The 24104-nt window shown below is 38.1% G+C and overlaps 1 protein-coding gene across 3 annotated transcripts; it reads right to left on the bottom strand.

The window, feature by feature from the left end:
- Positions 1 to 3912: 3912 nt before the first annotated feature.
- LOC131229190 (ureide permease 2-like) lies at positions 3913 to 23722 on the bottom strand. Of its 3 annotated transcripts, none has more exons than XM_058225078.1 (8): positions 23705 to 23722; positions 22946 to 23237; positions 17905 to 18043; positions 13532 to 13706; positions 11913 to 11956; positions 11113 to 11219; positions 6761 to 7135; positions 3913 to 4237 (listed from the first exon to the last, which is right to left on the bottom strand). In XM_058225078.1, exons 2-8 carry the CDS (start codon positions 23180 to 23182, stop codon positions 4082 to 4084), a joined length of 1233 nt encoding a protein of 410 aa, XP_058081061.1. In that variant the 5' UTR covers positions 23183 to 23237; positions 23705 to 23722; the 3' UTR covers positions 3913 to 4081. The 3 variants fall into 3 exon arrangements, with proteins under 3 accessions (XP_058081061.1, XP_058081062.1, XP_058081060.1); XM_058225079.1 differs by lacking the exon at positions 23705 to 23722 and adding an exon at positions 23591 to 23611; XM_058225077.1 differs by lacking the exon at positions 23705 to 23722 and having other exon boundaries at positions 22946 to 23405.
- Between the last annotated feature and the right edge of the window lie 382 nt (positions 23723 to 24104).

Genomic DNA, 24104 nt, shown 5'->3' with positions numbered 1-24104 from the left:
GCTTCAATCCATAGAACACCTTCAACCAACCTTATTAGATAGGCCTTTAGGATGGAATCCAAGAGGATGACACATTCCTAAAGTTCGCCATGTACAAAGGCATTTTTAATATCTAACTGATGAAACAACCAATGCCAATGAGCAGCCACAGAGAGAAGGATGAAAATAGAATTAAGCTTAGTGTGGTGAGTAGGCATTGTGATAGCTAACTCCAAGTTCCTAAGTAAACCCTTTAGTAACAAGCTGGACCTTGTACCAAGTGATAGAATCATCTAAGTTATGCTTGAGTGTAGACCCACTTGCAACCAATCATGTGATGGCCTTCAAGAAGGTCCATGAACTCCCAAGCAACTTGCTTCTCAAGATATGCCATCTCTTATTAGGGTGTTGCCCTCGAAAACCAATGTTGTCTTACTCTTTACCTTGGTTAATACATGATGTATTCATTCATTAGTCTTACTAACATATAGAACATGGATATTCATATGATTATTAGAGGGATTCCTCTGGTTGTCCTTGGGCACTTGAGATTGGATACAATGACAACTGGCCAAGGGCAAGTTGTGGACCATAGATCTCAATACTTTGTTTGGCCATGACCACTTAGCAGGTTCAAGGAAAAACCTGTGGTATTATGATGTTGGTCATCTTGTGTGAGGGGACTAACTAGGTGATTAGGATGAAATGTCTCCACCATCAAACATAACTTGGAGTCAACGTGCCTTGGCCCTACTCCACATGAAAGTGTGAGTGTACCATGGATACATGATCTTAGATTGGACCTTTGGTCACTTACATTAGCATAATCAATTTCATGTATTTAGATTGAAGACCCATCATACCTAGACTAAAAAGACTTGCAGATGCACTAGCTCGGACACCGTGTGACCAGTAAAAGTGGGTGTGGCTGGGCTCATATATTAGGGTCACATAGTCTATGCGATTGAGCAAGGGATCCACTTTGTTTACTTGGGACATCCTTAGTGGGTTGATCTTATAGTATGGACCATTCATCAATTGTGTTTAAAGGTTGGCCAACTCATTGAAAGTTTTCAATTAGTTAATTGTAGGTTTTCAATGTTAACTTTTAGTTTTAACTATTGATTTATTTTAAATAACACCCGATGGAATCCAAAGGTTAAGTTTTGTTGATCCATCCCTTAGAACAACACAGGAATTGGTTAAGGATAGTGACCACGAAAATTTTGGTCAGTTAGGGTACATGAAAAATGTAAGCAAAAGGACTTTTTTTATTTTTTATTTTATTTTTATAGTATGCTACACCAAAATTTGTATGTTGGTGGAGTACCATAAGTGGTGTCTCCCCAAAAATCTTAACTTCGTCTTTATAAATATATCCTATCCTAGAGGGGAGAGTAGATCTAATGAAGAGAGCCTTGGATGCCTAAGCCCCCTTGGGCTCACTGGATAGAGAGAGAGTGAGAGAGAGGGAGGGAGAGAGAGAGAGAGAGAGAGAGAGAGAGGATCCCCCACTTTCACCTATGTGCACACTAGGTGCATATGGGGTCCATCCTATGGATGGCTTTGTGTCAACCTTGCCCTGACCAGGGGACAGGGACCCTTAGGGTTAATCTTAAAATATAAACTTTTGAAAACATGTTAAATTTTGTTACATTTTTAATAATCCAAGATGTCCTCGGTCCATAGTGTGAACATTCCACCCTCCTTCAGGATATTCGAATAGTCATGTCAAAGGTTGTTCATTCCTCTTGTTCCTGGCTACGTGTAATGATGTTGTTGTATCCCATAATTTCACTCAAACTCCATGTGAAAATCACCATTTCAGATAGGATGCCTTGGGTCAACGTCTCGGATTTCAAGTCTTCCTCAAGGCTATCCATAGATGTATGATAGTTTTCAAATTGATTTCCTTTCTTGCTTCTTTAGGAACACTAGTACACCCTTCCAAAGTATCTACTTTGGTTGTGAAAGGAGCCTCTATTTTTTCCAACAAATTTGTGATCAAATCAACTACTTGCTACAAGGTTGATATAATTCCCTCCTAAGATTTAGTAGTCATCCAATGATTGTAAGTTGTACCTCTATTGGTGCTCATACGACAGTGGAATATGCAAACTACGCAAGAATGGTTTTGTGTGGATTTTTTTTTTTTTCTTAAAATATATGGGGAATGGAAAGGTTTTAAGAAGGTTTGACTATAATGGTACATGCAAACTACACAAACTACACATATGCAAACTACGACAGTGGAATATGCAAACTACGCAAGAAGGTTTTGTGTGGATCATGTGTTGTTTATTGGTTAAACATCGGGCAAGGTTTTAGTACTACTGGGGATTGATGGCTTAAGTGAGATAGAGGCTATATATAATATGCAGTGGAAGAGTTGATATAATAGGCTGGTTTAAGGAATTGAGGGTACGTTTGGGATGAATGTTGGGGATATAATTTGTGGAAAGAAGATAGAGAAGAAAAGAGAAAAGTAAAAGAGAAAAGAATCTTTCAAGAGTAGAACTTTCTTTGATACAAAAAAAAATGCAATTATATTTAAGGAAATAAAATAATTGTAATGAAGTTCAATATGCTAGAACGGAAGTTCGAATCACAGAAGAGAAAAAAGAGAAAAAGTTCAATGACTATGAGTAAGCTCAATAGTCTTATAGTCTTGTACTAAAGATCACCACCTCCCTCCCCTTTGACACTACCACATGGAAGTAAGAAAACTCGCTCAAAGAAAAATATCATTCAACTATGTCTTATTCCATAAGACATATTTATAAAAATTGTTTACAAGGTCTTCTCCTTAGAAAATCTCTATACATAAAATAAAAAATCTAAAAATATAATTACTTACTACTCAAGATTTCTAAAAATCCAATGATATTTATTCCCCACAATATAGATATTTTCCTAACATAGAAATATGAAAATAAGTAAAACAAAAAAACAAAAAAAAAGGGAGCCTTTTCTTATGCACACATTTGAAGCATTTATGTATGGGATGTGATGCAACTACATCATAGTGGCAATGCCATTATTGGGTTACAGTCATTGGTGTGCAGTTGTGGAGGATTCATGGTGATGCCATTGCTATGTAATAGCATGGCTGTGTGGTTGTGGAGGATTAGCAATGCTGTCACTGCTATGGAATTAATTGACTCTGGCTATGCTGATGGGAGGGAGGGAGAGAGAGGTTAGAAAAAACCTAGTTCTGTTAACATGGACTTTTGGTAAATTAGGGTTTTAGGTATCATCCCATCCCACTCCTCTGTTTAGAACCATAAAAAAATGTAAGGCAATCGAAGGCACTGTACTAAATTTATGATACATCACAACTAACAAGCCATATGGCCCACCCATGGTCCATCACGAGGGGCATACCTTGATTGCAATCCTTCCTAGAAATGACTTTGATTGGATGATCCTAATAATCCAAACAATATCTAGAAAAACTGAGTGATCCCATTTGATATAAAAATGTCTAGAAAAATGAATGGTTCCTATTGATTATAAAACATGTGGGCATTAACTGAATTGTCCATCATGTGGGGCTCACCTTTGATTGCTAATACTCTCTTCCAAGTTGGTTTAATATGGTGATCCTAGCCAACCAATCAATGGCTAGGAAAATGGATTATTAATATCTATATCTATTATACAGAAAAACTTCAATCAATTACCTAAACCATCTGTAATGGGTAGCCCGACCTTTGACTAAAATGCCTCCCAAACATCACTTTGAACTGATGATCTTAACATCCAATCAATGGTATAAAAGTCTTTTGTCCATATTGATTGTACAATCACTAATATGGAAGATTCATGTTGGGCCATCTCAAAAGTGAATTATGCAATGATCTTACTCTACCCGATCATGGATAGAGAAGGCCCAGTCAGTGGCCTGGATCGTCTGGGCCCCACATCAGTATTATACAATTCCTCCTCTTTCTATGGAAGCAACTGTTCAGCCAGCATTACAAATATTTTCATGAAAATGGGGCACATGGACCATATATAACAACACCATTGACGAGAAGAAATGGCACATATACCAGCTTTAAATGAATGGTTTGGATCTAATGCCTTGAGATGGGCCTCATCATGTCTTCCTATGTCCAGATGAGGCCATGAGCACAGCTACAGCAACAATGAACATGAATAACATGCTGAACAGCAACACGTACGTCCTCTTTGACGACTTCCGGTACTCTCCAAATAGACATACACCCCAGAAGGTGCTCACCAGCGGCAGTGCCTGTATTCCATCACCCACAATTTAGATATAGAATAAATAAGTGTATTCCATCACCCACAATTTAGATATAGAATAAATAAGTATGGTATTAGATCGAATACAAAAACACGAGGTCCCGGTGTTATAAGATTGACTGGGACAGACTCATTTGGTCCCGAGTTGAGTCAGGGGTCGAATTGGATCCGGTTCTACCTCATTGAGTCAACTCGTACAAGTTACATCAGACTCGTCCGAGTCTTAAAACCATGTATACAAATATATAATGTGTCTTAGGCATTCAAATCATGCATCAGATGCAACACCACAAGACCAGCTGGTGGACCACATCACTAGGGACTGTTAAGTCATGCATAAAACCTCTAAACATGGTGTGGCCACGTGAGTTTTGGAACGGCCTAAGTTTTGGATTGTCCCTCGTCCACATGGGGCTCACACCATGATCAAGTTGGATGGCATATAAACAACGGGGTGGGCCCCACACGGAAACCTATGGTGGGCATTGCTCTCCAGTGTTTCATGGTGTGGTCCACCTGAGATATGGATCAGGCCGGTTTAATGGGGAGCACACAATGGATGGGTTGAATTCCTGGCACACATCACGGAGGTCTCAAACTATGTGAACTATGTGATCTTTCCCTTCATGAATTTTGAATTTAATGATCCATGCATAGTGCATGGTTAGTCTCAATACTACATAACGACAATGAGACATTTCGTCAAACCACAGCTTCAATTACTGGAGTTTCTATTCAAGACAAATTTTGTGCCAAAAAGCTTCACTTTCAGAGAGATACAAATTGTTCATCCGGTGGGACCCATCAAACAATCTAATGCAAGGGCATTTTCACACTGGGCTCGAGTGTGGTCGCCTGTGGGATGCAGGGGCACACTCGAGGTGGGTGACACATGTGATTTGGGGCCCACGGGGGAGGTCTCATGTTTAAGACTCCTCACCAGAGGTGATTAATGCGCATTTCACACTAGGCTCGAGTGGGGTAGCCCATGGGATGTGAGGACACACCCCGGGTGGGCGGCCCATGTGATTTGGGGCCCACGAAGGGAGTTCGGCCGAGGTCTTAAACCCATGAGATATGGGGCCTGGGCTATGAGATAAATGGATTAATTCGCCATACTCTAACAATTCGAGCTTTTAGAGCAAGTGGTTGATTGTCTTGCATCAAATTGGTATCAGAGCGGGAGGTCTCGTGTTCGAGACTCCTCACCGAGGGTGATTAATGAAGGGGCATTTTGGATTAATTCACCATACTCTAACAGTTCGAGCTTTTAGAGCAAGTAGTTGATTGTCCTACATCACAATCCTAGTCAAATGATCGGTTCACTTTCTAGGATTCTAGGTGAGATTTTTATTTTTTTCTCAGAATCCCCCATCCACTATGGGACCCACCAGTCAAATAGTTTGAGTCACTGAAAGGTGGGCCGCACCAGTATGGAATGCTGGCTCCAACAAAAAATGCTGGGAATTTGGTCCACTCATTGTACATTTTTAAATTTCAATGCCATTTTTATGCTTCAAAAAACTTATGTAGTAGTGCCTGCAGACTCTGGACTTTATTCAGACTTAATGAAAGTGTGAAAATTGCAGAGGAGATTCACTGCAAAGGCAGGATGAAGAGGACCCAAATCCTCTACAACTTTTGTACGCAGTGTGTAAAACATCAGTCTGTGGGGCCAACCATGTTGTAAATGTAAAATCCACTCTGTCCATCTGGTTCATCTTCCTCGTTGAGCTACTAGGCCAATAAATCAGCTAGATCCACAATGCAAATGGGCCACACCACATGGAACAATGGGGGATGGGATGCCAATCATAGGTTTGTGTGTGAGGCCACCATGGTGTATATCTTTCATCAAGCCTGTTAATCAGGTATAACACACTGGGTTAAAGAGAGGATACAAAAATCAGCCTGATCAAGAAACTCAGGCAGGCTACGATGTGTGAACTAAGCAGTTTTGGGAACAATTTTACATTGTTCCTATCGGTGTGGCCCTTATGAGTTTTTAATCAGGCTGATCTCCTGTATGCACAGTTCAAATAATAGTACTCACCTGATCGAGACGGTGGATTTCACATAACATGGTGGACCCCACAAAACTGGGTTGTTTACATGCTGTGTAAAACAGGTGCTGTAGTTGATTCCCATCTGGATGAAGAGTAGACTCGTGGTAGATTTAGCAGACTTGGTAAAGTGTGGGTAAGATCCAAGCCATTCACTATGTGGGGCCATCATGATCATGCCCTTGAAAGGGAATCACGCTCATTAACTCATCAGGTGGCTCACACATAAGAATATTGGTCCTTTTAATCTAACAATTCATTTTCAGCATACTTGTGTGGCCCATCTCATGAGTTGACTGGACTGATTATGGGCATGCTCACGGTGGGCCACACCTGGATTGGATCTTCCACTTATTGAAAATCTATGGAAATCTCCTCTTCAATCCACACCTTTGAATGTATCCATTTTGCAATATATGGATGGCATACAGTTGAAAAATGCTCACCTGAACAGCATCCGCTGCTGCATATCCAGCTGCTTGACCGCCCATGAACTGAAATCCATTCCCAAACCCGCATAAGAACCCAGCCAGGAGTGCCCACTGTCGGCCATTCCAATCATTCAGATAAGCCTTGAAAGACGATCTTGGCAGGCCAAGTATTGGATGGTACAGGAAGTAGACATTGAGAATGATCGCAAGGACGAAACAAGAGCATGAGAAATAGAAAAATGCAGTGTAGACAACCAAGTGGGGCACCCCATCTTTTAAAGTGTGCCACTGATCATTTGTCGCCAGGTTGAATGCTGGCGAGAAGAGAGAGAAGCAAATGCCAGCAAAGAACACCATGGCAAGACCTATCAACGTGCTTGATCCCAGAACCTGCGTAATAAAAGATCGCCAATCGTGAATGTTGTGAAATATAATAGGAATGCAACTATGATAGCACGGCGTAACATCTACATAGTACATATCTTTCAAAAAAAAAAAAAACATCTACATGGTACAGGTGGAACTTAAGTAGGGTATAATGGGCCACAATGTGGATGGCCCATGCCCTGGAAACCTGAGCCCAAAAAGGGATGGTCAACCTAAAAGAAGAAAGAGAAATGGTCCACATTCATTGGTGAAACTCAAAACATTTAGACTGACAAGGCATGATGAATAAATCAAACAGGAAATGGATGAGAGCTAGAGGTGAAAATTTTCCCTTTGATTTATCACATTCTGATGTGGACATCTTGGCCATCAACTACTTGGAGGGCCTGGATTGCACCCCAAGTAACCAGGCCGGGTTGGAGTGAAACAGTCCTGTGTTGGGCATTTTTGTAATTTTGGGTTTGGGGGTATTTTCGTAATTTTTTTCTTGTTGGTTTGGTTGTTAGTTAGGAAGTTACAAGGGTTGTTAGAGTTTGTTTGCTAGGGTTAGTTGTGATTAGCGACTAATCATCATGATTAGTTATATGAGTAGTAGGAAAAGTTGTAGTTAGTCTGTAAGTGGTCTATAAATTGCAATAAGCCTTGTAGAAGGGTTTTTTTATTAGAATGTATGCCCATTTATTCCAATGAATTATATATATATTTTCTTCATTAATGCTTTGTTTATTGCTTATTGTTACTATGCATACACAGAATGGACATGACGGGAATAGATTCAGTTGAGAGACTTTTTTGAGTTCTCTATATCCTTAAGGAATGAAATAGGAGAAGTTTGATAATACATTTTATCATGTTTTTCTTTTTGTTGTGCTGAATCTTTCAGTTTTGCAATTATAAGAGAAATTTGAAAGAAATTGAGAGGATTTTCTCCCATGTGTGAGTGTGTGAGGCGTTTAGATAACCAAATTGCAACCCAATCTAATTTTCCCATGTTTTCCTTCTCTCTTCTTCCTTTCTCCTTGCAAATCAAAAATCTTTAGGAATCCAATTCGAGCAGTCCCAAATTACATTAGATGGATATATGATGCTACACGCAAGTTTAGGAACATCTATGGAAAAGCTTATGTAAGCACAGCGTGCACTAAGAGCTAGTGTGCAAATATATCAAATTAGCAAATAATGGTGGGTGGGATTCCTATTGAGAATTTTAAAATGAGCATTAACAAAATTTCATTTGAAATGCTTTCTTGATTCCCACAAATCACTTATTTAGGGAATTTTACAAAAAACTACCTACTTAATTGGAAATTACATTCCGATATTAAAAGGTTTTCAATACCTATGGGCATGGTTGATGCATGAGTTCTTTGTTGAATTAATCCAATAAAGTTCAGCACCACATTATCTTTTACTTTCTCCATCATCTAACTGGATAGAATAGGACTTTGATTCCAGTTGTGTTATTGTTGAATCAAGTAAAGTAACATCGTAATAACTACAAGTGGATCCTTGGCGCTCTAGTTTTCATTACTTTGATAGATTTAATTCACAACAATTTCTCTCCAAATTTCCAGATCTTAGATTCTAGTTTTAATTCTAATTAATTCAGAATATGTACAAGGTAAGTCCCTGTGGATTCGACCTCGATCTCACTAAGATTATTACTACATCACGACCCTACATTTGGGGTTGTGAATAGTATCATAGTGAGCTTAAAGGACTGCAGACTTGGCACGGAGGGCCGGTAGCTCCATAAATGGGGCAGTGCATCGATCGAGCTCAGAATTGGCCCTGGAGTATGCTTCTCCAAGCTGTTGGAGTTCTGAGATGATCTTAAGGACCTCTTGGAGGGGTCCATCAGTCTCGGATGCTTTAATTGCATCCTTGAGGAAAGGGTATGGATCGTGGAGGAGATATGAACGGGGAAAGGAATCGATCCTTTATTCAAAAATTTCCTCTAGAATTTGTAAGAATTGGGAGAAAAAGGAAGAAGAAGTCATGACGTTGTTGAGTGTCAAATATTGCACATTTCTCCCAATTTACATCTTGATTTTATGAACATGATAATGCTTAATTGGTATATTTTATGCATGTTTGTGTTGCGAGGTGAATCTAAGAGCTTGGAATGTAAATAATGTTAAAAGCATGGATTTGATGCTCAAGAATCACCAAGGCAAGGGATGGATCTTCAGAGACCAAGATTGAAGATTTCAAGGGCCTAAGATTCAAGAAAACCAAGTGGAGAAGGAAAGAAGTCAAAAGTGCAAAGTGCAGGAATTCAAAAAAATTGAACTTCACTATCGATGCCATTGAACACCATTCTATGACATCGAAGACGGTTCGATTGCATCGAGAATTACATGAAAATCAAGTTTGGTTGCTGGACTATTGAGTGCATTTTTTGATTACATCGAAGCCATGTTCGATTGATCGAAGACTTACTTGATGACATCGAAGTTAGTTTAATGACATTGAGATTTTTTGAAGAAACTTACTGGAACATTCTGGACATTTTTCGATTACATCGAAGACACCTTAGATGACATCGAAGATCTGTTCGATGGCATCGAAGGTCGATCGATGACAACGATCACTTACACAGTGCGAAAAGGGCGCGATTTCTGAATTCGATTTAAACTGGGATTCAATGTTCGATGACATCGAAAGCTGTTCGATGCCATCGAAGGCGTTACGCAGAGTGAGTAAATTTGAGGCGGTTTCGAAAGCAGCCGAACAAAGCCTATATATTTGGGTTCTTCAAGGAGTTCTAATGAAAAATTAGGGTTTAAGGAGTAGAGCAAAAGGGTGGAGCAGCCTCCCAAAGAGTTTTTCTTATTCCTTAGCTTATTTTTAATGTTTTGTTTGAGAGTTTTAGTCTTAATCATGTCTATGGTTAACTAAACTTCTTAGCTAGAGCTAAGAGGTGAAGCTTGTAGTTTGTTTGGATATTTATCTTACTTTGATTCAAGTTTATATTGAACTCTATTGATTTCTAATTTGATTAAAGGAATATTTTCAGTTTTCTATAGTTTATTGTGACTCCAATTACAGTAGATGCTGGAGAGCTTTGAATATTTTCTTACTTGTTTTAAGTTGTGGGATCTGTAAAATTCATGATTCACCATTGTCTCCTGCGCATGGTGGATGGTTGAATTCCCTTCTGATCATCACAATGGTTTTTTATGTGAGAACTAATTCAATGAAAAGTTCAAGATTATTTTAACTATTCTATCATCCAACTGGATAGGATAGGACTTCGTTTCTAGTTGTGTTTGTTGGATCCAGTAAGGTAGCATCTTAATAACTACAAGTTGATCCTTGGTGCTCTAGTTCCTCTTTTGATTGATAGCTTATTCACAATTATTCTCAACTATTCCAGATTTTAGTTTAAATCTTATTCTAGTTCTAGTTCTAGTTTATTTTCAGAATACGTACAAGTTAAGTCCCTGTGGATTCGACCTCGGTCTTACTGAGTTATTACTACATCGCGACCTCGCACTTGGGGTTGTGAACACTACACACTATAGAGGGTTGAACGCTACATAACACGATGTCGCTATTTAAAATATTGGTCCGACCTTGTACATGTTCAAAAAAAAAAAATAAAATAAAATCCGATCCAATCTGCAAGTGGGCCCCAATATGGGAAACAGGTGGATGGGATAGAAAACTTCAGCTAAGTTTTTCATAGTCGTATATTTGTTTTGCCAAGTGTGGTCCACCTGACTGTGGATCAACCTGATTATTGGGCTAGGGCATCAATATATTGGTGGTTTTTGTGGTGAAGTTCTGATGGATGATTGGATCTCAGACCTAACATAAGCTTTATTGCACGCGCGTGGACTTAGCAAAGCTCTGCATTCGAGTATCTTTATAGACTGTATTTATGTTAATGTGAGTTATATACTTCTAGAAATACAGATACTACCCTGCGTACATGAATGTATACAAGTAAATAGGCATGCATATCGATTACCGACCTTGATTGCCCTCCTATTTTCAACTTGTATGAGAAACTCAGCAGTTCCAGCCTTTGCATTTTCCACCTTGGTTGTTGAGCTTCCATTCTCCAAATCGTTTGTCACATCTACGTTGATAAATACCAAAAATATAAGAACTATTAAGTTTGTATAAGAGACTTCTATGGTAAAAGAAATCAATTCTGCAATTATTACATAACACTTCTCCAAGTTGGAAATCTCTTGGAATCCATTTACCAGGATTCCCTTGATGAGACAACAGTGGATGTTTGGACAGATGGACTCCTAAAAGTAATCATTTGGTTTATCCATAGTTAGGATTCTTTTGCAAAAGAAACATGGTTACTGTTATCTAATAAATCTGGGATTTCCTCTTGCTATCAAAACAGAACCCTTAAATTTGGAATCCTACTTTCTACAGTAAAAATGAAATAATAGTGCATAATCATTTCAATTCTCATATCCACACCTTAGATTCCTCACAATCGAAACATGGCAAAATTATAATAATTTCGGTTGGGATTTCTTTAACCAAGATATTTTCTACTCCACACCTTGGATTGTTTCGTTAATCAGGCCTGAAATTCAAGTCCAAGCCTCATTAGAATTTTTGACAAACTTGGGCTCAGGCATGGTCCATTCTATTAATTGGGCCTGAACTACACTTAAAGCTCAGGCCCAAGCCCATAAGTTAGCAGATCAGGCCTGGGGGCTCGACGGGCTTGCCTGGCCCATTTCCAACCTGATGCATTTTAATGCTAGAGGATTCAAATTGCAACTTTGAATCTCTAAAGAAATACCTTGCTTTTGAAGATCTTTGCTAATCCCTGAATTTTCTGTCGTCCTGACAAAATTTAGATGTGTAGCATGTCAGTCAATGTTTACACTTGAAAGATACAAAAGACGGAATTAACAGATTTGATTTTTCTTTAAAAGCTACATGTTGGCAAAAATGGATGGACCATCATGCAAAATATACAATCCTAACCCATCCGTTGTGGGCAATTGCCACATCAATAAAACATAGGAACTGTTACATTCAACTAAAAAATGGCAGAGATTGGATGGCCAGAATCTTCCTTTGATAGGACTTTTCGGCGCATCCCATCCGTGGGGGCCATCGGATCAGCAGTTTGGATTACTGGGTGATGGACCCACATGTACAACCTGAAAATCCAAGTATGAAAAGCACTATAAGTTACAGTTCTCCTAATTGCATTAGTTCACTTGGACAGTCCAATCGATAAATTGTAGTTTTCATCAAGTCCAGAACACATTTCATGGGCTATGATGTAAAAATGGCACTGATAGGGCGGTCCAATCTATCCTTGATTTGCCATATTTTCTATAGCCATCCTTTTCTCATGCCATGGGTGGAATGGAACAATTGCCAAATAAAAGTGATTCTTCATAATCATAAGCAATCTATGATAGCTCCTAACAAATAGATGGATCGAATTGTTGATTGGACCTATTTTGTGTAAATGATCTTGACCGTCCATGTAAAAAGGACATTGATAAATGGTTAGTATTTGTCAGATCAGTGTTGTGTTTGTGTGGCAGCCCATAAAATGTCTGTTGGACCTAATGAACAGTCTAGATCAATATATTGGACCGTCTAAGTGTCCAATGCGACTAGGAGAGCTATAATTTATAGTGCTCTGAGAGCACTTGAGCATTTCTCATTATATAGACCCATATACATAGTATGAAATTACACACATACTATCGCATAAACCAAAGTATAAATCTCCATACTCAAAACTAGAAGTTTTTATTACAACTTAATCAATGCAAAGTATAGAACCATAATTTGAGGTCAGTAAAAATAGCGACACAGAATGCAAATGACCCATAATTAATGTGATTTGGAATGGAAAACATAGATAGGCCGGCGATTTAGGTAGCAATCTTCTTAATATCATATGAGAATTGCAAACTTGAAATATCCCTTGATTCAGTAAACCAAAAGGCAAAAGGCAAAAGACTAATGATTTTAGAGAAATGATCTAATGGGCGCATGGAAACCTTTCCATGCACCTACTTGCATATGGACATTTTGGCATCCACATTGCCTATCTGGACCATGCATAGTGCCTAGTCCACTCCTTTTCTTCTACAGTGCAAAAGATCGCAGCTATTGGGTGGTCGTAAACTTTTGTGACTGAACCTATCTCCACCAACAATTTTGTCCATCTATTTTTGCATGAGACCGACTAGATGATTTTGATAATCTACTCAGTATGATTTTTATAATGCATCCCGTGAAGAGCGAACTGGAGCTATTAAATGGTCGAGATAAGCTGTGGATGCAAAGTCCAAATATAAATAGGTGCATGAAGAGATTTTCATACACTAATCCCACTAGACCGTTCTCATAATTTTATTCTTTAACAAGAAAACACAAAAAGTGCCATACCAAGCCTTGCCCTGGTAATTACTTGATGAACCACTAATCTTTGCTTCATTATCAGCTGCATTCGAAGAGTGAACGGCAGATCCAAGACAGACTGCAATCAGGAAGCATCCAACTCCAGGGAAAAGAATCTCAGCTCTATTGATGCGATCATCCAAGAAGTAGTTCATTGTCGTGCCTGTTCCATGCAGGATGATGATGAAGATGTGCATTTAGTGACAATTCATTACACATTTGTATGTGCAAGTTGCATGTATTTCAGGGTAAACTACTATATGGGAAACACAAATAAAATGCTTCTTTTTGTGATTACCGTGTCCAAGCATGTATCCAACGAGGCAATTCTTTTTACCCTTCAAATGGAAAAATAAAAATAAAAATTGAAGAAGCTTCATTACATCAAAATACATGATACCATGCAAAAACACTGATCAGATGATCATATTCATCCAACCAATAATGTGAAAATAGGGTGGTAAGAATCATTTAACAAAAATATTCAATATCCATTCCTACCCATATTCAGTACGCCCCACCTTGCCTATGTTTCTCAAGAATCACTATGAAAAAGTGACACTAACCGTCCCGCATTTTTCTAGTGAAATAACAGTTATGTGATCCATCTGACCCATTCTTGATACAATGTTGAGACAAGGCATGTTCGTTATACCCTTCATGGCTTGTTCGATAAAAAAATGATTAATCGGGTGGATAGGAGCAACTATAACAAATCCGGTTCTTTAGAAGACTAGATTGGGTTGGTGTTCATTGTACCATACTGTATTGAAAAGAATGCATTGGATGGATGCCCAGGCATTGTGAAGCAGCTACAGTGACCATCCAAGGAAGACCCTAACTCCAATTAGAAAAAGGGAGAGGAAAGAGAAACCACAAATCTTCTTTCGTTATTATCATCCGATCGGTGTGATCTCTTCCATATTGTCCTAGGAGTGGCCTACCTATAATGCACAGTCAAGATCAATTGATGGGAGTGTCCACACGTCCAATTCAAGAACGATATACAGAGTTCCTCTGTTCTTGATAGAGGATTCAACTTCATTTTATACACTAATATACTGCTAGGTATAGCTTACAGGTTCTAATTGTTTTTGTATTTTTTGCTACATAAATTTACTATCTATTATCTGCAACCACCAGTTCCAAAAGCCTAAAGAGGAAAGTGCCTGGTGGGCAACCGATCGTAAAAATTTCTTCTAGTACCATTTAAAAGCCAATCCTAACATGTTGGGAAAAGGTTAAGATGATGATGATGAAATCTACAGCTTATTGTATCATAACATACAAGAAGAAATGTGTTAGGATGATGTAAGCAAGGGGCTAATCACAGCCCGATACACTGCTGAATTCGAAGGATTAATGATCTGACATCATCATGTGCGCTGGTTTGGATCTGTGGTCCCTATGGGAGCTTCAAGGCATATTTCATATAGAAGTTTCTAGCATTCTAGAAACTTCCAACTCTTGTTGGAATAGGATTTAAATATAAATAGGTTTCCCAATTCTCTGTACCAGTCGAATCCAGGTTGGCTGTTAAGTTTGTCTAATTAGCAATGAGGAGTATTACTGGTCAAAGATTAGTTTCTTTTGGTTCTTAATTAGTTTTAAAAAGGTTCCAAGAAAGCTTGCAGACTTTTGAGTGAGGAGAATAAAGTTGTTGAGTTTGAATAGGGAAAGAGGAAGAGAAATGGACACAGTCACCCAATTGGGGGGCTTTCAATCGTTTATTGAAAAGACTAGGGTGAAAGTTTGCCACCCCTTTAAGTTCTGATTTCACATCCACTAGATACACAGCATACATGCACTTCAATCTAGACCAAGCAATTTGTAGAGCTTACCGATCGATCATAGCCTATAAATCGACCATGATTGAAGGGTCCTAACCAATGTTTTAAAAGGCCTGTGAGGATTACATCTTAAGGTTCATCTTAAGGTGAGGCTCTCTCAAAATGCCTTGAGGAATAAACCTTGAGGTTAAAGTTCTCAAGACTTATGCATCGGATAAGCATATGGAAGGGTGCTTCACCTTCTATTAAGAGGCTAACATCTCTCAGTTCTTTTATTTTTCCCGAGTGCGAAAATTGTAGAAGAAGTTGATTTTTTTTAGATTTATTTTTATCTTTTTCTCTCCACTACCATGAAAACAATAGCTGAGTAAGTAGTTGAATAAAACATATTCTAGAGAGGCTTTTGACCCCACTATAACTTCTCTAAATTTCTACTATCCCCTTTTCCTATATAATAAAGGAATGAGCCCAGTATAATTTATTCTTTTTCTTAACCATTTAATGTTTCTGTAACATTTTCTTTTGTGGTTTATTCATATTCTAGTTATGCATTTATATTAAATAGTCAATGTTACAACTAGTTTAATATTTGAATGTAAACTAATTGAATAGATTATATATGATAGATAATTCATATGAAATATTAACACATATTATGAGCAATTTTTATATAAATTTACATATTCTTAATTTTCTCTAATTCCTTTTCTTTGTATTTTTTTTTTCAAATTAAAGGAAGGAAGCTAGGAAGGTATTTTGTTTTGTTAAAAATGGAAGGGGTTTTAGTGAGGTGCGCTCATGCCTTGAGGCTTATGCTCGGCTCTCAAAAGGCCTAGACATCTCACCTCACTCCATTTTCAAAACACTGTTCCTAACCATCCAAATGGCGGCTTTCAAATTGATCATAAAAATGATCAGTTGTCGAAATCCATTGGGAGAAATAAGATTGTTAATATTTCTAGGTTAGTGCGATTTTTGGTATATTTTACATCCACAATGGAAATGATTTGGACAATTTTAACTGGAATATATTTATACCATGTGTATGGTGGAGGGGACATTACAACTTAAAACCAGTGGTGAACTGTAACCATATTCTAGCATTTTTTTAATGTATGCAAACATTTAAAGTAACAATGTGATCAAATTATTCCTTTCAGCGGAAATTTTTAGGAGTGAATCTTCTCTCTTGAGTAAAGCCATCCTCAAGTTCTAAAGGTAATAAACTCCCATATAGTTTCATACTTTTTCATCATTCCTCTCTATGGATTTTTCATGTTATTAGAATGGGAAAGAAGAAATAACCAGAACAAGGGAAGAGAGAGCTTTGATCGACATGAAACAAAGATACTAATCGTATGAGAAGTGCTTGACCTTTTTTTTTTTTTTTTTTTCCTTATTAATTTTCTCAATGCAATAGGGAGATATGGAGTAATCAAGTGCATCTGGACAAGGAGGAGAACATTGACAACAATCGATGGCCCCCAATATCGCATGCTTAGATTTTCTCCAGTGAGATATTTTGAGTGGGACTTATTTGGGGGGGATCATTGGAAGAGGAAACAACTCATCTGGAGACTCGTTGTAAGAGAGATTCTCTTGTGAAGAACAATAAGGTACAAGAAATGTGACATCTTTGGTAACAAACTTTAAAAAAGAAAAAAAGAAAAAAAGAGGACAATAGCAGTTATATCCTCTTTGAGTTTTGGCATATCCAAGAAAGACACTCTTTTAGAAGAAATTTGGTCAAACGCTTGAGTTCTACAACAAGTTTTGTGACTGGTATGTATAATCATCTATATACATTTTCCCACAACATCTTGGCTCTATGAGGAACTTTTACTTGATATAGTCTACATGTGACACTTTTGGGATGGTGAGCAGATTTCAATGATCCTATAGCAGTAACATACATGAGTTAATAAAAAAAAATGGTCCACGAATAAAAATGAGAATAATCAAACTACACATACGAAATTCAAAGGGACACTATAAGAGAGGAAGCCTCAAAATCCCAAATGACAAGAGGAAACCAAATTCACAAGAGCTACATTTTGACTGCACTCTCACAATGAGAGCATTAAAATAACATCTTTATGAAGAGGGGATATGCAAAAATGAAACTGACTGGCACAAAACCACTCAATAAATAGTCTACCCATGAAACTAGCATTTCTAGATTAAAGATGAGTTTGATTCTTCAATTGACATAGACACAATGTCCATGTTAAATCAGTTTTTCCATGTTATCCGTACTACCTAGAGCTCAGTACTATCTTATCAGTTTAATTACTGATATGTGGGCTGAATTAAAAAAAAAATTTTAAAAAGAAAAGAAAAAAAAGAGAGAGCTCAGACCATTACAGGATAACCATATTTGGAGATATATATCAAAATGGAAGAACTAGTCTAGTTTTGCAAGATTTCACCAATTCTCTAGATTTATGACTTCATATTTACAAAATATGAAATCCATAGCATGAAAATTTAGCACGAAATGGAATCAAGTTATATCTTTTCAGCCATGGAAGTGTTATGACGAAACTATATAGCAGTTTGAGTCATAGATACCTATAACAACTGTTATGCTTGAAGTGATGACCTCGGTCACTGATAGACCAACGAAAGCCCAAGCATACTGAGTAGATAGGTTCCCAAGGCTAAGAACTATCCCGCCAGCCATTGCAAACAAAACAGGGGGCCAATTGTCCTGCATCAGCCACCAAATTTGTACTTTAGAGGGTAAAATGACAGGTTCTGTCCCTATTCATGTTTAACATAAGAGTAATGGGAAAGTAAGATCTAAGGAGATAAGTGGAAAAGTAATAAAGAGGATCTTTGTGGCTCCATTTATCAGATGGACCACAGTGGGTAAGTAAGAAGTAAGGAGATCGGTGGAAGAGTAATAAAGAGGATCTTTGTCGTACACATTCCATGTGTACAAGATCCTGTCCATTCATCAGATGGGCAGCATGTTTATGTTGCAGAAATTAGGCTGCTCCACTCATGACTCGTCTGGTGGGAAGCATGTTTATGTTGCACAATTGAATGTTTTCTCGTACTGTTGCCTTATAGATAAGTGGTCCAGCCTGATTTTTGGGCCAGTGAATGTATGTGGTGAGCCCGCCCAACGAATGGTCAGGGTATTGAATAGATGTGCTGCGAAGATCGTCTTCACTCTCTTCTTCACATTTGTCGAAAACCTTTTCATACCATGAACAAAATGCATCTCAATTGATGTAATTTGAGGACTATAAAAGAAATGGATATACAAATTCAACAGAAAATTGGCCATGGCAGCTGGTGACAATCGACTGGAAAAAGAGCATTCATTGTTCTACTGAAGGGTATTTCTCATAGAGACCATCCAATTTCAGGAGCTGAGGATCATGCATCATGCATCATGCTTATGTTCAAAACATGTTTTGGAATTCTGTTAAGGCCATAGCTAATGAGATATTTACATCTTTCACTGATAGTATATATTTGCATTCAGAGATATGTTAAGGCTATGGGTTTTGTATTGCATCCAATAATAAAATATGAGCCTTTTTTCATCACCAGATACAGTTAACATGAATGTGGCAGATGCTTGTATATTTATGCCATCTAACACAACCATTCGTATAACCATGAATGAAAGCATCATTGATTTTGCAATAGTTCATTACCAATAAATAGAAGAAAAACATTCATATCCTTCTCTTAGATGACATAAAGCTAGAGAATATTGTAGTCCAATATCTATTAACAGATCATTCGTCAATAGACAGTTACCCTCTGCTGTGCACAGAGTGCGGAAAGATGGTCTGATTGATATAAGGATATATATGTGTTCCATGGCACCTATAGCTGTACAAACTTACTAATTTACTAGCCACATGTGGACACTTGGATGGTCCAATGCCAATCTAGACCGTCCATTCATTGTAGAACTCCCTACACAGTGCCACCATGTAAAAATCACACCGGTAGGATGTCCTAAGTTCCTTGCCATTTGATAAACAGCCTACGAATTGAATGGTCAATATAGTCTATTGAAAATAGGTTCAATCATCAATCTGAGCAATCATTTTGGTGGGCCCCAACTTGAATTTGTAATGGTTCATAAGAATCACTTAAATTTGACGATCATAACCATCCATTCTCCCTCAGCTTGGAAAATGGACGGATATAAAAGGATGTGCATGTCCTGATGGATAAGAGCACCCGAGCTGCGCGATTTTGCATGCTGGAACATGAAGTGTGTTCTTAACCAAATTTCCAGTCCAGATCATTTGATTGGACCAAAAAACATGTCCAATGCAATTCAAAGCACTATAACTTACAAAACCTTCCTATACAGAATGGACCCAGTTTATCAAAATTTATATACAATGTTTGTATTAAATTCTGTCTGGTACATTAACCTTTAAAACTATTCACCATGTTCTTCACTCAAAATTAAGCTTTGTTACTTGAATACTTCAGAGTTAGTGCCATATGCACAAACAGCGCTTCAATTTCATGTGCACAAACCATAACCTTGCCACATTGAGAACGTCCCATCATCACAATGACATTACATTAATATAGGGAAATAGGGTAGTACTAATAGCGCTGGAAGGGGTTGGGTAGATGGGCCAGCCAACCAACTAAACCAGCTTAAAAGATGGGTCGGGTTGATTTTATTAGGGTTTTCTTCTTCCTCTTCTTCTTCTTCTTCTTCTTCTTCTTTCTTTTTTTTTTTTTTTGTCAGACTTGGGTCAGAAACATGGCACATTTTAGTCAACAGGCCAGGCCTGGGTTGACCATGGCCTGGTAGGACCCCACCTATCCATAAATAATGTAGACATAATAAATAAGCAGTGTTCAACAATTGTATGCTTGCTTTATTGGTAGAAATACATGGAATCTTGCATAATGTTTGGGGCTCAAACCTCAAGCCCATCCAATGCAACTTTTTTTACATGTAGGTCGGGTTGGGGCTGATCCCATGCTTAGGAATCTGCTCATTGGCTGGGCATGGTCATCTCATTGCAGGTCACAGGTTTAGGCTCGGGCCTCGATTTTGGGCCCATTTAGTTAATGGGTCAGACTTGGGCTGACCTTTGCAGAGCCAGATGTAAGAATTTCTTTCACTCCTGTGAAGATTGAGGGTTACACGTCAAATAATTAGTCCTCGACAATGAGATTCGTACTGTTTAAAACCTAGATTGCATTTTGAATTTCAATAAAGTAAGCACGACATGAATACTTGGAAATATCATCATAATATCCTTATTTCATCTCGAATAACTGAAGGATTCACCATTCAATTGAGTCGTGCATCCAAGGACACCCCTACAAAATCGTACCATATTTGAAATCCAAAATACAGTATTCGCTATGAATTGATGTGTTCCAAAATAAACAAATAAATATTACCTTCCATATTACGAAAAGATGACATCCAAATTTTGAATGGTTTCATGTTGGACATAATCAGCAGGAAAATACCTTCATTTACATACTATTTAGAACTTCTAATGTATTTCTACTTAGATGAGTTTTTCTACATCTAAAACATTTCAGTGTTAAGATCTATGTACCAGAGGCCGAGTTTCCTGTTTGTTACAAGCAGGGAACTTTCCTGTTTGGTATCTAAGTTGTACGCAGGGCCCCATAATTGGTTTGCCCGATACAATGATCTGAATTCCCCCACGATGGATGAACCATGACCCAAAAATCTCCCAAATTGAAAGATCCCAACCATCGAATCTTGTCTTTTCTCCATTGAATTGGACTGTTGCTGCAAATTTTCTTAACCTTATGTTTACATTCTTAGTGGAAAGGTTAGAGATGACTATATGAAGAAATTTTTTGGTCACAGTTCATCCATAATGGGGTCCATAAGATCAATGGATCGGATAAACCAACCATGGGGCCCACATGTACGGATTAACTAACAAACACCGAAGTGTGTGTGTGTGTGAAATCTTACTAAACAGATGTACATAGATGTTTCAGCATGTGCGATGAATATATTTGCCTCTCTGGAGTATGAACACCTAGTTTCTTTGTCCAACATTGATTTAGTTGCATAGATCTGCAGTCATGTTTCAAGAGTGTATTGAATTTGTTTCACATGACAAATACAAAAAAAAAAAAAAAAAAAAAAAAAAAACCCCAATCTCGCAATTTAATCAGATCATAATTCCATCACCCCATCTTTTTTGACTGAATATTTCCATTTCTACTGATTTGTTCTCCAACTTCTACCTGAACCCACCAAAGCTTTCTTTACAAAAAATTTAATGCATGGGCATTTTCACACGGGGCTCGAGTGGGGTTGCCTATGGGATACAGGGGCACACAGGGTGGGAGGCCTGTGTGAGGCGGGCCCCACCCATGTGAGACGGGTGGCTCGTGAATTGGGGCCCACGAGGGGGGCTCAGCCGAGGTCCTAACCCATGAGATGTGGGGCCTGGGCTATGAGATAAAGGGATTGATTCGCCATGCTCTAACAGTTCGAGCTTTTAGAGCAAGTGATTAATTGTTCTGCATCAAATTATACCTTGATCAGCAATGAAAAACATACCTTGATCTGAAATTTCAAATCCTAATCTCACATTTCCATACGGTGCGCGGAGAAACCATGATTCAAGCTAACCCAACTTCTATAGAAACCCACAGCCATTGAAATTTTGAAAGGAACTAGAAAACGGATTGCATCCATTGAAACCATGGTTTATGCTGCATTTGGATGTACAAGTGAATTCTTGGGAGAGGAAGTATCTTCCAAATATCACTCACTTCAATCGCAATTTGAATCCCAAACCAGCAATATGAATGCTAAGGAATTACAACTAAGCCATTTCCATTTCTAGATTAATCGTGGAAATTCAATTCATCTAGATGTACCCACAAAGTCTGATTCAATGCAATCTAATTAGACTTAAAACCATGATAATAACTCGAAAGCATCGCTATAACCTACAACCAAGGAAATCCTAATTTCACGGTTCCATCCATTCCAAAACCAAATAAACAGAATTATGCTGATCATTTCACAACTTTTCACCAGAAGTCAGCAGAACTCAGGTGAGCCTCACCATTGCAAGAGTGTAAAATCTGCCTAAAACCTGTAAATTCATGTGATGGGGTCCACCTGATTTTCAGAATATTGTGATTTTTGGAGAGTACCTTCATCTTGGTGAGAAGAATCATATGAATAGATTGGGTGGGCCCATGCACAACTAACGCTACGCATTCCATCTCAACTCTTCCTTATGGTGTGGCCTACTGGAGTTTTGGACTGACCCAATATTTGGTTTCCAAGGTGAAGATGAGGCAGCACACTGCACACCTGATGGACAGCATGGATCTCATGCACATCCTCCCCCCACACGGTGCTCAGTTAGTTGTAGTCATGTGCCGGCCTGACTAGGTGTAGTCAGGCTAGCGCAGTTCTCCAGTTTGGCTGGAAATAGTTTCCATACTGAAAAACAGAGGAACTATGCTGATCCTACTCAAATCTAGGACCACCAAACATGTCCAAAAGCCTGTTAGGTGCAATTGCAGAATTGTTTTCATGATTCTGGTGATGTCCGTGATGCATGTTATGTAGACAATATAAGAGGAAAAGATTCACCTGAGAAAGCTGAGTGATGAAATTTGGCATATCAGGCTTGCTGCTTCCAATCTGACCAAAGGTTAGAGCAATAATTACAGCTGCCAACAGATTTGTTATGCTATAATCAAGGTAAGTATGTTGCGGAAGCCGACCCCGCCTCTCTAAGAGAGTCAGAACGGCAGGCCAAGTACCCAAGAATAAGAGGGCAGCCAGCATCAAAGCGATGGCACCTCCCTTATCCTCCACCACATACATCTTCAACCCAATGTATTCAAATACTTTAAACTGCAATGAGATATGGCAAGAAAACCTGAGACACAAAAGTATGCAGAAAAGAAGGCATTAGCACATAGTTTCTTACCATTTCTCTGCAAAATTTCGCAGACCTACTTACTTATAAATACTAATTACAACAGAGAAGAAGAAGAAGAATCTTGGAAGAAAGCTTCAAACACTATCATCAATCAAAAGAAAGAGAACAAAATAAGAAAATTTTAAGGAAATAAATTACAAAAACATCTGCAAATAATAAAAATCCTGCTAAATTGAGAAAACCCCGCTTGACTATGGAAGAGAAGGAAAGGAAAAATCTATTAAAAAATTAAAATTTAAAAAGTTTTAATTAAAAAATCCAAGGAAGAAACAAACTTAAAATGAGACAACCTTGCAACGATCAGAAATCATAACAGTGGCATTCTTTGACTACATTCAGAAATTGTAAAGGAATTATACACCACCCATGAATCTGCCAACCAATAGCCCATTATTAAGTCGAACCATTGACTTTACTCTTCTTTATTTAGAAAAGGGAAAAAAACCCATCTGGCATCAGTGCCATACCACTGTCAGAAACAGCAGAATCCTCCAACAGATACGAATCTTTAGAAAGTTATTCACTCCCTCTTGTCACCCACCTAGAAAATTACAGTGGAGATAGGGATCTTTCGTAATTCACCCATCAAGAAAAGTACTTTTCGATAGGAATCTTAGGAAAGTTTGGCACTTACTTTTCCCCATCAAGAAAATCAGTGTTGAGTTTTTGATGAAAATCTAAAAAAAATTCACGAACCCAATACTAAAATCCTCAAGAAAACACACAGAGAGAGCGAGTCAAACTAGAAAACCATTTGCAATTCCAATGTCAAGATACTAGAAAAATATGTTTTTATTTTTTCAC

Source organism: Magnolia sinica, chromosome 16 (genome assembly GCF_029962835.1).
Source record: "Magnolia sinica isolate HGM2019 chromosome 16, MsV1, whole genome shotgun sequence".
Taxonomy (NCBI): Eukaryota; Viridiplantae; Streptophyta; class Magnoliopsida; order Magnoliales; family Magnoliaceae; genus Magnolia; species Magnolia sinica.
Note: the sequence above shows the minus strand (reverse complement) of the source record. Positions and strands in the feature narration are given on the sequence as shown.

Coding starts and splice junctions, on each gene's coding strand:
- LOC131229190 (XM_058225078.1), bottom strand. CDS start 23,182: ATGTATGTGGTGGAGGATAAGGGAGGTGCCATCGCTTTGATGCTGGCT. Junction 7,136..11,112: donor AAAATAGGAGGGCAATCAAG/GTCGGTAATCGA, acceptor TTTATTACGCAG/GTTCTGGGATCAAGCACGTT. Junction 4,238..6,760: donor CAGCAGCGGATGCTGTTCAG/GTGAGCATTTTT, acceptor GATGGAATACAG/GCACTGCCGCTGGTGAGCAC.